At 46.5% G+C, this 15581-nt stretch overlaps 1 protein-coding gene across 4 annotated transcripts in view; it reads right to left on the bottom strand.

Annotated features, from left to right (window-relative positions):
* Positions 1-313: 313 nt before the first annotated feature.
* Positions 314-15581, bottom strand: part of Pip4k2a (phosphatidylinositol-5-phosphate 4-kinase type 2 alpha) — a 171518-nt gene continuing 156250 nt past the window's right edge. For 3 of the 4 annotated variants that reach the window (XM_039095306.2, NM_053926.2, XM_039095305.2), the window contains 4 exon segments: positions 11009-11122; positions 5674-5917; positions 4155-4258; positions 314-2567 (listed from right to left, as the gene is read on the bottom strand). In XM_039095306.2, coding sequence (XP_038951234.1) covers positions 2487-2567; positions 4155-4258; positions 5674-5917; positions 11009-11122 — 543 coding nt within the window. In that variant the 3' untranslated portion in view covers positions 314-2486. 4 annotated transcript variants of the gene reach the window in all.

Below are 15581 nucleotides of genomic sequence, written 5' to 3' on the forward strand. Positions count from 1 at the left end.
CCTCTCTCCCACCTTTGGAGTCTGGACTTAGTGGTGGGTTGCTATGTCCACTGGGTATTGATGTGGGTGCTGGCGATCTTAACTTGGAGCCTAAGGCTTGTGCACCAAGTGCTTTACCCGGCGAGCTATCTCCAGCCCTCGGATCATTGTTGTGTAAGAAGTCCAATTATCATTTCTGCGTCTTGTGCATCACTATAGATTGAAGGTCAGGCCCTAGGGAGGTTACAGCTGCGGTGCCCTTTCATCTTTCCACAGAGTGGCTGGGGATCCCTGAGTCCTGTCACAGTTGGTCTCCAGCACAGAGAAGCGGAACTAAGAGAGTCATCAAAGTGCTTTATTCGTAAAGCCCGGCTCACGCCTCGAGAGCGCACTGTTAGCACTGTTCTCACTCTTGTCCAAACGGCTTATTTGGATGACAGAGATGGTTACAGACAAAGACCAAAGCATTTTTTTTTAAACTTCTAAAAGCATACAGATTGGCCACAGAGGAAATGGTTACTCAAATCATGAATGTGTACCTTCATTTTCCTTTGGGTTTATAAGTTTGGGGATCAAAGGTTAACAGTAGAAGCTTCTGGAACACTCAAACGGATCGGGACACCACAACGCCGTGTAACAGTGCCCAGAAACCGAATCACACAGCATTGATTATTTTAAATGCATCAAATGCAGATTTGCACAGCTATGTTACAGTGGAGTTAACATCATCAGCTAAGGAACCTGTGGTGGGTCAGTACACAGGAGTCAGATGGTGTTGATGCTGCCTTCCAGAGGCTGTGAGGGCAGCCCACACACGGGGGGCACAGCTGTATCTGGAGAGGCCAAAAGTAAAGTGACAGGGAAGGCAGCCTGGCAGGGGACTTGTTGACTTGTAATTATTGAAGGGTGGATTTTTTTTTCCTTTCTAAAACTGCCTGCGGAAACCATCTTGTACTTTAGGCGGGGCTTTTAAAGGCACGGCTGCAGCACAGCCCGTATGTTGGTAATGTGCTCTGAGCAAATCTAGGACTGTAACTTGAGGCCTTCTAGGAATGCAGGGATGTTGGTAGATACACAATTGATGCCGGAAGGTTTCCTTTTTTTCTTTTTCTCTAAGTCTCAGTTACACACCATCAGCACAGTTTAGGGCAATGAACTTACAATAACCAGATTTTGGGTTTAATCTTTTTATAGGAAAAAAAAAACCATAAGGCAGATAAATACACATCTTGAGGAAGAGAATCCTTCTGTTTTATGTGATAGACTGTCTACTAAGTACTTTGAACAGAACACTCACTCAGAAACACAACTGCAAGACGCATATCTCAAAACACAACAAACATTATGCTCCCTACACTGCAAAATGGCTTTACATGTAAACTTCAAAAATCACGTGCTGTGTATTAAATTTTTAGATTCAAAAAGATCCCTGTTTCTCTAACCATGTAAACAGTAAAACTGAGGGTTTCAGTTAAAGGGATAATTCATAGCAAATTCAATTCCTAAACCAAGGTTAAACAGAAACCTTGTATAATTGGGATTAATTGCCTTGGGTCACAGGGGGGTTTTAACTTCTTGCTCATCTTCCTGTGGTGGGAGGTGCAGCTGCAATTGCCCCAAACTATGCACCCTTCAGGGACGTTCTACATCTGTTTTGCAGAGTGAATTCCCGCAGCCGGACATGAGGGTGTTAACAACGCCAGGCTCCAGGTGAGAAAAGAGAAGCAAGCGGGTTTTCCTGGAGGTGAAACTGTAGACGGGTTCTTGGCATCAGACTCTTGGAAGATGAAGGGCTCAGCCTGGGACAACGGGGGGATAGTGACACTGTTCGGAGAGAAACCTGAACCAGTACACAGGGAGATGCTAGCATTCCTTTACCTAGGGCTGTGTGTGGGCTTAGACAACCACTATTCAGGAGAGGTCTTTCTGTGGGCCAGGAGTGTAACATTTGATATAAATTTTTCTTTCTTTTAATCATCATCATCACCACCATCATCACCACCACCACCACCACCATGATGAACAATTTCCTATCTTTCAAGTCAGAAAACAAACTGATCGACAGCTTCTCTGGTGGTGCTGCGATGAGGTGCATTTCTGGTCCCCTCCCCCAGCTTGTCTCTTCATCCATCCATGCTGCCACAGCCGGAATCAGAGGGGTCTGGCTGTTACAAGCTCTGATTCAAGCTGATCGGTTTTAATTAATTATTAATTAATTAATTACTTTAAAATGTGCACAAGAGAGAGTGCGCCCGTGTGTGTGCACACACACGAGTGCGAGCGAGCGCACACACAGAGTCAGAAGTAGCGGCGGCGCTGGGAAATATCGGGTAGCTGTTAAAGCGAGGAGCCCCCAACTTCAGTCATCCCGGCTTGAAGATGTAAACAAGGGTTTGCTTCCTGCAAGGTGAGTGCTTCGTGGAGTTCCATTTTCCTTTTTTTTATTCCTACACCGAAGCCGCCACCAGCCTTCCCGAGCTCGTGCCCATCCGGGACTATGCAGGAGGTTACGTCAAGATGTGTCCGATAAAGTCCAAAAAGCGCTTTGAATACTGCTCTGGGTTCACGGTCGAGATCTCGGCTCCAGCCTAGGGGGCGGTGAAGGAAAAGGAAATTGGCAGAACGCTCAGGATTGCCCCAAATCACCACTCACTGTCTACAGCGATTTCCAAAAGCAGCTGAACACTGAGCTAGTCATTTGGGGAGCGGGGGGGGGGGGGGGGGCTCGGGAGGTTTGAATCTGAGGCCTTGAACACGCTTGGCAAGCACCTTGCCACTAAAGTCATGCCCCAACTCTGACGCTAAGAACGGAGCTAGGTGGCCTCTGTTCTTTTTCTTTTTTTAAAGATTTTATTCATTTATTTTATATCTGATGAGTACGCTATAGCTGTCTTCAGACACACCAGAAGAGGGCACCGGATCCCATTACAGATGGTTGTGAGCCACCAGGTAGTTTCTGGGAATTGAAATCAGGACCTCTGAAAGAACAGTCAGTGCTCTCAACCGCTGAGCCCTCTCTCCAGCCCAGCGGGCTCTGTTTGTTCTTAAATCCCTACTCATAGGTACCTCTGCTATTTGGCCAAGTAAATCTAAACTCCTCGGAATCTGTGAGTAAATATGAGGCCCAGTTCCACGGCACCCCACAAACTAAGAGTCTCCTGGCACAGCAGTCGGGAGCACTGGTTGCTCTTCCAGGGCTCAGCTTTTAGTCCCTGCACCCACACGGCAGCTTACAAGTGTCTACAGCTACAGTTATAGACACATAGCTCCACGGGACCCAACACCCTCTTCTGGTGTCCTTGGATACCATGCATGCATGTGGTATACACAGATGTACATGCAGGTAAAACACCCATATACATTAAATAGAAAGAAATCTAAAAACACACACACACACCCGGTCCCAACTTGCCACATTTGAGATATTACCTTTCTGCCCCAAACCCTCCAATGTGCCCCTCTTTTCTCCTGAATAAAACACTGTCTCCCTGTGTAGCCCTGGGTACCCTCAAACCCTCAATCCACCTGCCTCAGCCATGTACTACTACGTCAAACTTCTGGAAGTTACTGGGGCCGTCAGCCTCAGTTTCTCCCACTGGAGAAAAACCACACTGGGGAAGGGTAGAGGAGTATGCAGGGTATTATCTTCATATTCTGTTACATGCTCTCACACACACGGCCTCACGCTGCCCTATGGAGGAAAAAGTTTCTGTGTGAAAGCACGCTGGAGTACATTTCTAAAAAGAGTGGAGAGGCAATGGGCTCTCCCTCACAGGCTTTTCGTGGGGATTTGCCGATAATCCTGAACCAGTGAAGATCTGGAGCAAGCGAAGTGAGGAGGGGAGGCATGGAAACAGCTTATCTCAAATGTCTGCAATAGGAAAAGAGTATTGAGAGAAGAGATACGTCCTGCACACTGTGGAGCACCCGGCTTCAGGGTGGAACACTCCACATAAAAACAGAACTGTTAGTCAGCTCATCTTTGGGGTGTTTTTCAAACATGGAGGAACCTACAGATGCCCAGAGCCATGAACTCTGGTGCTACAGGGTTGGGTTGACACCCCACTCCCAGGAACAGTCGCCAGCGGACTGAGAATAGTGAGCCAGAAAGGTGAAGAAGTGTCCATGCGGGACGGCGGTGGGGCGAGGCGCTGGGTGAGGGAGCCCGTACTTACGCCGTGTTTTACAGTTTTCGCAGCGTGGGCAGCTTTCTTTTTTGCATCGTAATGAGTGAGAATGTCAATAATCGCCATGAAGTACACTTCTTTCCTAGGTGCGTCTGGAACGGGAGGAAAGCAGAGGCTGTGGGACAGGGGACAACACTCAGAGGACAAGCCAAGCGGTTAGGAGGGGGTGGGATGCAGAAACCGCATTCCGGTTGGCCCCCTGTACCGAAACAAAAGCAGCAAGAAGCCGGGACAGTAACTTTGTTTCCTAGTCTGCATTTCGTTCACCATAGTAAACTGTTTTTATGTAAAGAAAAATGCTCTCTTTAGAATTTTTTGTAAAGCAAGTAGAATTAATTATGCTTATTAACTAATCCCTTTCTACCCGGGCACTGCATTTTCTCCCCGGATAGAATATCAGAACTGAATAAAGGGTTTTAGGTCTCCATTATCTACTTTCTACATAGTTTCAAAAAATACTTTGTTTCAATTACAAATAGTTAAGAAATGTACACTCAATTATAACTGGTTTTCTTATGTTTAAGGAAGGATTTTGGTGGCTAAAATTAAAAATATAAAAAATACAACCCAAAACCTGTTGGCTGACATGATGGGGCAGAAATGACCTGTTTGATTATTTAAGTGAGAAGGGAAGGGTTTTTTTTGTTTGTTTTACCATATTAGTAAAATATTTTTGCCATGGACATGTAGCTACAGTCATGACTTTTAAGCTAAACCAACCAAACACCAGGATCCTGAGAACTGACGTGAGGGAGGCCCTGTGAGGAGGGCCACAGATCTCATCATGGAGACAGCAGAAGAGGCAGTGATTCTCACTGTGTGCACTGGGGCCTGGCCTCTGCACCCCTGAAAAGGCAGCCTGAGTGGTAATGTCAGCTCCACGAGAAGGCCACCCGATCAAGGGGCACAGTGGACTGCACACACTTGCCTCACCCGGAACAGATCTGTGAGACACTGTCAGGCCTCTGTCCTGGGGCTCAACCCCCAGTCCCCCCTCATGTCAGACAAGTGTTCCACCAGTGGGCTACAGCATAAGGCATCTTTCATTTTGAGGCAGGCTCTTGTTAAATTGCTCAGGCAGACTTGGTATCACTGAACCTGGCATGAAAAAACGAGTTCAATGTTAACACGCTTAGGGCGTGTAACCTTTTGACACTGAGGTATAACACCGTGATCTATAAACGTGTTGGGATGCTCCCTTCAATGCTCTCCTGGGGTCTAAGCTGGACACACCTGTGGGAATACACTGGGCTTATCTGTCATAATACATTATCTACAAATGCATATGCGCAATATATTAAAGACGCTTTCTAGTTTCCTTCCGCCCTCCAACACCTGAAATGACTATTTCCTTTAAACGCACATCGCCGTCTGATTATCAGTGCATTAGACTCAGTGGGAGCCCTGCAAACAGCGCCCTCGGAACCAGGGCCGGCCTTACTGATAGATCCCAGTGCGAAAATCAAACCACTCTACGTGCAGAACGAGTCAATGACACTAAGCTTACTTTCATGGCATTTAATTGCATAAACATCAATGTTTGGGTCGAACTCGCCAGGAGCCAAGGGTGGTGAGCTGTTGAGTGTGTTTCCAGGACTGTCAGGTGGCGTCCCGATGGGGTGGGCACCGTCACTCTCTCCTTCTTCTTCCCCCTCGTTCTCCTCACACTCAACCTCCTCTTGCTCTGCTCGCTCCACATCATGAATCCCCACCAGGAGGCTGTAGTCCATGAGTTTTAGTTGTGCAAGGAACTGGAGGGGGAGGAGACAGGTTGGTTAACACCTTAACAACGCTAAGAATTAAAGAATTTAGGATCAGAAGGACGAAACACTGGGGAAGGGTCCAAGGGCTAAGGGGACCCCCTGTGCCTCCTTTATGTGGTTCCCATTCTTAGACAGTTTCCTCACTTCTGGCTGGCTCACTGCTAGGATTATACCACCCCACTGACAATGCGAAGCTGTTTCCTGAGACTGGCATTTATTATGTAACCGCTGAGGTAATTTTAAGGGTGTAAGGTGCTGTCAGAAGAGCCTTGGGAGTTTGTGTGTGTGCTTTTCTCCAACAAAGAAAACAACTGGGTAATGGGAAAAACCAGGGAGTCACCAGGTAGCTTCCAGCGAAGCTCAAGAAAGCCTCCTGGAAAGCACTGGAAACCCAGCATACCCCTAGCACATAATTATCACGCTGTTGGTCACCGATAAGCAAAAGCTCTTCTATCCCTGTCAACCGGTGAGTGAATGGTGTCAGTACGGTGGTAAGTAACACATTCCCTCTGTACCCGTTCAACTTCTGGCTAACAACAATGATGCTAAGGTACTCCGTTTCCCATGAGGCCCAGGGGCACTGCCCCCTTTCCCCTTCCAGTCATGGCTACAAGTCAAGGCCAGCTGTGGGTTTGTCCCCTCCCATCTGTCAAGTTCTTGCTTTCTTCTCTCGTTCATTTTAATTAATTGGATCTACACAGACACAGGGCATGCAATGCTCTTATTGACCCACTGAAGTGTGGATAGCTTAACAGAGAGCAGACCGAGCAGCCCATTGACTGGCTGACTGGCTGGCTGGCTGGCCCTGCAGAATCCCGGTCTGCAAAAGGTGAATGGCCGCAACTCCTTGAGAACTTGCCACCACCCTGGCACTATGACGGAGAACATCTGGTAGCCTAGAAGAAGGGCACTTCCACACACAACAGGCATGCCCGTGGCACGGTAGGATGGGTGTTAAGTCTAGAGGACAAGCATGTGGGAGAGGCCCCTGACTCGTCTCCCACTAACTTTATTGCAAAGCATTTTGGTGTCGGGGTGGAATTAGCTGTGCTCATTCCAAACATTTCAAGGAAGACCAGAACTCTGTGGGGGAAAAGAGAGTCCCACAGTGTGAGCCCAAGGAGAAAGAGAAGACAGGCTGGGGACCAGGCTCAGGGGTGGGGGCTGGTGCCAGCGACTGTGGGAAAGGAGAGACATTATCTGCCGGCCCCACACTCTTTAAACTTGTTTATTTACTTTTCTACTTGTGGTGGGTTCTCACTACATAGCCTTGGTTGGGCTAGAGCTCAGCAATGCAGACCAGGTGGGTCTCAAAATCGGAGCTCATACCTGTCTCTACCTCTTGAGTGTAGGGATTAGAGGTGCGTACAACCATAACTGACTTAACTCATGCATTTATCTTAAAAATATGCAATATTTCCAAGTGTGTAGACTCAGAACTTCTCAGACCTCCTGCTTGCTTTTACAAGCCTTACACTGCCAGGACTCTGGTTTTTTCCCTTTCTCCTCTCACAAGATCCAGTCTATCTGATTCCTTAGAATAAGGAATTATCCCTGATTCCTGTAGTTTAATTTTCTTTCTTTTGGTGCCAGGTACCCATAGCCTTGTACATGTCAAAGCATGTCCATCATAAAGCCACATCCTTAGCCTGTGTTAACTCCTGGAGCCAGGACCTTCCTGTGATCTTTATGAGTACTGGAACCAACTCTTCTATGGGTGGTGGCCACACAGTGAAGGAGCAGGTTATAAACTGGTTAGCAGGTTGAAATGAGCCTCCTTACCTCCTCAAACCCCACTTCCCAACTCTATGAGATGAGAATTAACACTCCAATCAACAATTGACCAGGCTGTTAGAAACTGCGTTCCTTGTAAGATTCTCAAAAAAAAAATTATAAAAAAATATATTAAAATAAAAACTGTAATCATCCTCCTGGAGAGTCTCTGTGGAACAAAAAAATCCTGGCTGTGTGCTCGGATTTTCAGTTCACATTTGATGTCAGTGTACTTGGGAGTGTGGACTCTGAGTCGTTAACTCCTGGTCTGATTCAGTTGCTGTCCCTGGACTCAACTTTCCTGTCAGGCAAAGAGGGATATTAACAGTTCCAGAACAGAAGTTATTTTAAGGCTGAAAAAAGACAGTAACTTCATGGGAAGGATGACACGCTCCACAGATGCTGGCCACCCTGCCTCCTGCATCCCGAAGCCTTTATTCACAGGCGCGGTTGTGGGTCCATAACACATAAAGCTGAGGGGATCAGTGGGGACACTCTAGGGACTGCACAGATTAGAACTGTGTGAGGTATGCGCCCTCAGTGCCCTCTGGCTTTCCTTACTGTTAATCAGAGTTGATAAGAAGCAAGAAGAAAAGGAAAGGGAGTTTCATTCTAAGAGCCTTTTTTTTCTTTTATGCAGAAAAGGGTTTATATAAATGTACTGGATGTATATATGAAAGCTATGTGAACTTCAGGAGTCTGGCATACAGACAAAAACTTCTACTGCAGGGAGAAAAAAAACCAATTAGAACAGATTTTCAAATGATAACTATTTCTTGTTTCACAGAAAAACACAGACTATTTACTGAGTTATAATAAACTCAGACCTTCTTTTCTTCCTCTTCATTATTTCCTCCTGTTTTGAGACAAGGTTTTACTGTGTAGACTTGGCTAGAACTCACCATGTAGACCAGATTGGCTTTGAATAGCGATCCCCCTGCCTCTGTGTTCTGGGTGCTACCGTTAAAGGAGTGCACCGCCATCTGTCTTAACCTCAGAGTGTATGGAAAGAAAGGAACACACACATACCCAGGCACGCAGGCACACATGAGCACACAAACACACATGCATGAAGGTATGGGAGCAGTCGGGCAGGTGATCGGAATCAGAAAGCACGGGACTCGTGAAGAGGAAAGCTAGATAAATGCTGGCCTCATCATCAGATGTCGAGCTGCCTCTCGGTGAACACCTGCTTAAAAATTTAATGACACTTCTGCACGGGTTTCAAAGGTGAAGACACTGAGAAGCGCTCTAAATGAACGAACACTTTATGCTCTGCCTCAGTTTCCACACAGCAGCTATGCGTGTGAGAGAACCACACACAGGATTAGCTATTGAATTCGTCAATCGGTTACCAGAGGCAACGTGACCGCTGAGCGTCCTCACAGAACCCAACTCCAGTTCCGAGCTTCTGGGTTACGTTTTTTCCTGCATGCTATCTCAGTGATGGGCAGTCAACGGAAAGGAAAAAATAAATTAAAAAAACCAACATGATTTTGGCGGGGGGGGACAGGCCATGGGTCACCCTAAAGGGTTATTTACCATAATTGCTGAAACAATATTATTCTCAAGATCAAAAATTTATTGATTAGTAAGTGAAAATCCAAGAGAGTGTTTCCTATATGCTACAGTTCTGAATTACCAGGTAGATCAAGTTGATTCTCAAGTAAAGAGGAAATATTTAACTAACATGCGTTTTTATAATAAGTACCGGCGGCCAAACAAAATGAACTGCTTATTATTAAAAGATAAGAGAAAAATATCACATGAGAAAAGCAAACACCGTACCTAAACAAAGAAACAAAACCAAACTATTCACTCATACCTTTCATAAATAATTAATCTGTACATATATACATACATACATACATACATACATACATACATACATACCATGGAGGCTAAAATGATAGAAAAAAAATTAAAAATCTAAAGATAGGGCTGGAGAGATGGCTCGGCAGTTAAGAGCACTGACTGCTCTTCCAGGGGACCTGGGTTCAATTCCCAGCAACCACATGGTGGCTCACACCTGTGTGTAACTCCAGTTCCAAAGGATCTGACGCCCTCACACAGACGTACATGGAATAAAAAAAATTAAAAAGACCTAAAGATAATTAGGAATAAACCTGGTCAGCCTGTGCCGTGTAATGAAGAGAGCCCTTAGGTTATGAGACAGATGTAGTCACTGCTCCTGCCTTCAGGAGGAATCAAACCATGGCATCATCTTTTGGCTCCAGCCATTCCTAATTGTTTTGAATGTAATGACATGAGAAAGGAAATTTTTGCACAAAGCCTTTCTCTAAGAGGCAGTAACAGTACAAGGGAACAGTATTTCAAAGGAAGAGCAGGCACTTAAAAGTAACAGCCAAGAGAAACCCAGTGAGTAATTGCCTAAATTAAAATTCTCACTGTACCGTCTTGTAACTCGACAAATTACAAGAAGATAACTTCACCCCTCGTTTACTTCTAGAAGACTGAAGTCAGAAAGCCCAACAGGGATGCTAAACAAAACGATACGATAGGCTGTACGTTCACCAGAACTCTGGGTCCTGTTTGCTACCCTCACCGAGGACCATGAACCCAGACCGCTCCCATGCTGACCGCTTGACGTCACAAGGCTGGCTCTCCACCTCCTGGTGTCAGCACAGCTGTGGTTACCGTGAACCAAGGTGAGGCTGTGTACACCTACACAGGGGTGTGAGTCAGAGGGAAGGATGCCCTGTTCTGTCGCCCGTGTTTGTTTCACATGCTCTGGTGCTGAGGAGAACTCAACACTCCTGCCTCTCCACGCTAGCTGCTGTGGGCGGGGCCTCTTCCCTCCCAAGGCCGGGCATCCGAGAACGGGGACATGCTGTGGAAGACAGCAGGGCTCGCTGGTCTTGTCATCCTCACTGGGCATACTGCATCTTAAAACCAGATCCTGTAACATGAGGTCTATCTGTTTATATGTGGGCCAGGGGTAATGGAGAATATATACATTCTTTTTTTTTTTTTTTTTTTTTTTTTTTAAGATTTACTTATAAGTACACTGTAGCTGTCTTCAGACACACCAGAAGAGGGCATCAGATCTCATTACAGATGGTTATGAGACACCATGTGGTTGCTGGGATTGGAACTCAGGACCTCTGGAAGAGCAGTCAGTGCTCTTAACCGCTGAGCCATCTCTCCAGCCCGAATATATACATTCTAATCTTCATTACGGACTTGAAAAGATGGCTTAAAAGTCCCTAAAAGCTAAAGGAGTGGACGGTGACCCAGGAAGCTCACGGTAGGACATGGCGGATCCACCTGGTTGGTTTTTCTTACCTCGACATCCTTTTTCAGTTTTTCCAGGAATATCTTTTTGTTGCTGTCATCGATATAAATCTTTTGGCCCTCATTGATGAAGTCATTGTCCTTTAAAGTTGGAAGCTCTTTGGCCTAGAACAAACGAGGAGAAGGAGTTTGATAAAGCCGAAACAGCCCTGTGCTCTCTCTCTCTCTCTCCAACCTGGACGCTGTTGTTGGTTTTGCCCACGTAGGCAGGGGCAATGAACTGTAAGGTGGCTTAATAGCACCAGGGTGAACCAGTGAGCCCCGGCCACTGGAAGCATCCCGACGAGGAATCGGGGTGAGACGTGCTCCCTCTCTCTGACACCTCGAGGCTTTCAGAGGAATGAAACAGGGGTAGTTCTTTGGTTCACTGTCTTACAAGAAATTTTCCAAGTATCGAACTCGTGTTCCTGGAGGACTTCATGACGAACCCTCCATTGTATACTCCCACACTGCCTACCCTCTGACCTCCTTGGGCAGCCTAAACTGAACTTTGGTCACACATAGCATGTTATCCTGTCTTACAAAGTCCCATCATCAGCAGGGGAGAGCTTCCAACCAGACGTTTGGCAGTTGTTCCTCAAAGCCATGTTGCTGTTGGGTAACTCCAAACAATTAATACTGTAACGCACAGTGGGCTCGGATGGGAAATTTCACCCTTCACATGAACTGTGAGGAGAAGCAGCCGGGTGACCGCCCTTCGGTATGCCAACGAAAGAGGGCTGGAGAAACTCAAAAAGTGAGGGCTACAGCAGAAGAAACGGTGTTAGCCTGTGCTACCATCTGGTTTCAAGATTGTGTGGTTTGTACTTCGTGCAATCTGCACTCTGGGAAAGTTCAAAGGCCAAACCACTCCCTCCACCCCAATTCCTTTCTGCCAACCATAGCTTATTTCTCTCAGCTGCAAGGAATCTAATGTAATGCGCTGCCCTTCTTGGCCTTATGCTGAGCCCCTAATGGTTCTTTTTTCTGCTAAGGTAAAAAACAAACAAACAAACAAACTATGGAACCAATATACCCTCCTTCCTGGCTCCTTGCACTGTTTGCAGCTAAAGAAAATTCACAGGGATTTATCTACTGAGTTTCCCTTCAAATGCCTGAATGGTACACATCTCTCATTTTATAAAGAGTATATGTATGTGTATGTACAGATATATAGATAATATACATTCATATGCTTATGTGTATCACTCATTTCCAAATTATTAGCTTCGCTATTTTGCTTCACGTTGAGAAGAGGACATTTTGGCCCTTTTGTGACTGAAATTGTCACCATCATAATTCCCTTTATAAAGAAGGGTTGGCAGGTCTCAGAAATCCAAGGGTTCAATAGGCAGTTCCTGAACGGCTGTCACACACAAAGATGCTTCTCTGAGTCGTGAACTCCCTACTGTGAAGGAGTTGGCCATCTTGTCTGGGAAGATATCCCTGTGATACCTCAGAGTGAGCCGTGTTTCCATATCTGCTTACAGAGTCAGGGTCCACTCTTACGGAAGGAGAGTATTACAAAGATAAGTATCTTTACAAATAACCTTTATAAAGATATTTTAATACAGGCTCAAGCATTAGGGTTATGAGAAAGGGAGGCACCCGTAAGCAGAACACACCCAAGAGCACAGTGCGGGCCTCTCAAAACAGTTTCAGAAAGTAAGATGCCCATTAAAATAATGTAGTGGAGAACAGAAAGCATGAACATCTTCCCTCGGAAGGAGCACGTTGATATTAATAGTAAAATCACTTGTATTGGACTTAGAGCCACACACACAGTGTGTGTGTGTGTGTGTGTGTGTGTGTGTGTGTGTGTGTGTGTGTGTTTGTGTGTGTGCGTGCGCACATGCACAAAGGCTCTGGAGACCCTTGCGACCCCAGGGATCACAGAAGCACACCCCATGCCTGGCTTTTACATGGGTGCCAGGGATTTGAACTCAGCTTCTTAGGCTTGCATGGCGTTTTAACCACGGAGGCATCGTCCTGGCTTCCTAAACGGAGTTTTGAAGTGAATGAAGCACAAGCCCTGAAGTTTTAGCAAGCTCCCTTCTGAGAACAGCAAGGGGAGATACCCATGTAAATCTGACATCAAAGATGAGGGCCCCCAAGGAGCAGGCAGACCTCCCCTGGAAGCCAGGAGTGAGAGTCCTGGGAGACAGTGGGTGCTTTTGTGTAGTTTTGCTTTGGGGTTGCAGGGTCTGGGATCATATCTCCACTTTGATTCTATAACTCATTTCTCTATGTAAGAAATTACCGGGGAGAGATATCTGTGCGTGTGTGTGTGTGTGTGTGTGTGTGTGTGTGTGTGTGTATTCAAGCGACTGAGGACTGAGATGACACACCACACATGAAGCAGTAAAGTACACACTGGGGGGTGTGTTTGGAACACAAGTCACGTTAATGAAGATGAATGCCATTTCAAGCCATTTCAAGCTCACCCCAGCAGAATTCCCTCATGTGACAGGGCAAAGTCTAATCCTGCACCTTATAAAACTCTGGATACCCTGCACTGCCTTACTAAGCTTGCTTGTGAATTTCACAGGCACTGGGGATGTATTTGGGTTGGATCAAGTTCAGAAGAGGGCAACCAGATTAGTTAACTGACTTAAGGGCTTACTGAAAGGATCAAGAGGCCCTTAGGAGGGCAGCTGTGGGCGGGGAGTCTAATGTGGTGGGCAACGCCCCTCTCTCAAATGCTTCCCCTCCAACAGTACTTAGGTCTAGTCAGTGCAGGTAAGGAAAGGCTGGATTCAAGATGAGGCATCTGCATTATTGTGATAGGTACAAATGCATAAGTACACCTGAAGGCATAAGCAGAGGGAACCCCTCCCCCACCACCTAGCTCTCCTGTCTCTGCATCCAGCATCGGGACAAAGGCATATGATAGGTTCCCTCTCACTTTCCTGCTGCGTGAGGCCTGACCCTCGTCTGACTCTGCACCTCCACCTGCATCCAGGAGATAGAGAGTAAAACACGTGTTTCTCGATACGACAGGACCGGGGTTGGCTGCTGCGGTTTACCTCAGCTCCTCTAATTATTAGTCGTGCGTCCTTGTCTTTGGGCGCGTGACTCTTTTCTGTGACTCGGTTTCTCATCTCTGAGTAGGAGTAGTGAGTAGAGGGTCGTTGTGAGAGTCCCACAGGCCACGCATGTTGACGGGTAAGAGCAGTGTTTGCCACGTGTAGTTACGGTGACATGCTTGCCAGGTTTTCGGGAATGGCTTCTTTAGGCAAAGCTGTTGCCCTGAAATCCTAAGCAGCGCCATCTTCTTTTCTAAGAGATGTCACATTAGGAGTTACCCAACTGGCTGTGACTTGGCCCAGCTGCTTGGTTCAGCCCCAAACCGATTCTTCAGCTGAGTAATGGGAAAATAATCATAGCTCTGTAATGTGTGGACTGGCAGGAAGGCAACACGCAGGCTTGCCCTTGAGAACCCGGGAAGTTTGTTATCTCCCAGTTCCCTCCTTTTTTCTTCCTAAGGTTTTAAAGGCATAGGCTCTTTCACCTCAGGTAATATAAACCATGCCATAGGCTTCCTCGGTTTTCAGTTTTTATTAGTCACGTGTTACTCATGGGTTTACGATGCAACCCTTTACGAGACTGGACCTGTTGGTGAGTGCAAGTCCAGGGCACACGGTGGCACAGAGCACACACTGGACAGATGCAGCCATGGTGAGTGACACAGTCTCTCACCGTCAGCCTTGGCGACTCCACATCAATAAGCTGCTTAGTCAACCTCAACTCTGCCTCCCTTGTCTAGAAAACCTGGGATCTCCAGCAGAGCTCACCCCAGTAGAAATCCCTCACTAATACACCCTGTGTGAAAACCTGAAAACTCAAGTAAGACTGGATTATGGCCGTACACTAAAAACTGGCTAAGTTAACTGCTTGGAGTGATTATTTAAGCTTCTGTAATATATGTGGGATCTATGGAGTAAAATGTAATGTTTTTATACATACGGCCAAGGACAGGGATTTACTGAATGTTTTCCCTTGTTGCTTTTCTCTGGTTTGGGTTTTCATGGTGAGTGGGTGGCTTACTATTATTTTGCTGACCTAAGGCAAAAGTCCACGCTTAGCCAGAAAATATAACCCAGGTACAAGAGAGCTGTCAGTTGATTCTTAGGGGGCAGTGGGTTTGCTGGGAACACTAAAGTCGCTATGAGCTATGAAACCGCAAGAGCTTTGGGCTTCGGTTAAAGCACGGTACTAAACTCTCTCAGCAGGCCGGCATTCTCCTACAGAGAGGACAGACTGTGAGAACAGACGATTCAACAGTATTGATCAAGGTCAGGACCGCACACAGTGAGAGACAAATGAAGGAGGGAAGGGACCTGGACCACGTCCAACTCAGGGTCAAGTTTCTAACGAATCCTTATTCCCTATGGCTCAACGGGGAGCTAAGGGATCCTTCCCGGGGAGATTTAGCTGGAGTTTTGAGACTTTAAATGTTCAGAACACCATCCTCAGTTGTAGAAGTGGCCACAGCCTGTGTGGACCGCCCAGCGGATAAAGGTGGCCGTGAGACAGACACACCTGGGCACACCCGAGATAAAGGTGGAGGACATTCTATATGCTT

Source organism: Rattus norvegicus, chromosome 17 (assembly GCF_036323735.1).
Source record: "Rattus norvegicus strain BN/NHsdMcwi chromosome 17, GRCr8, whole genome shotgun sequence".
Classification (NCBI taxonomy): Eukaryota; Metazoa; Chordata; class Mammalia; order Rodentia; family Muridae; genus Rattus; species Rattus norvegicus.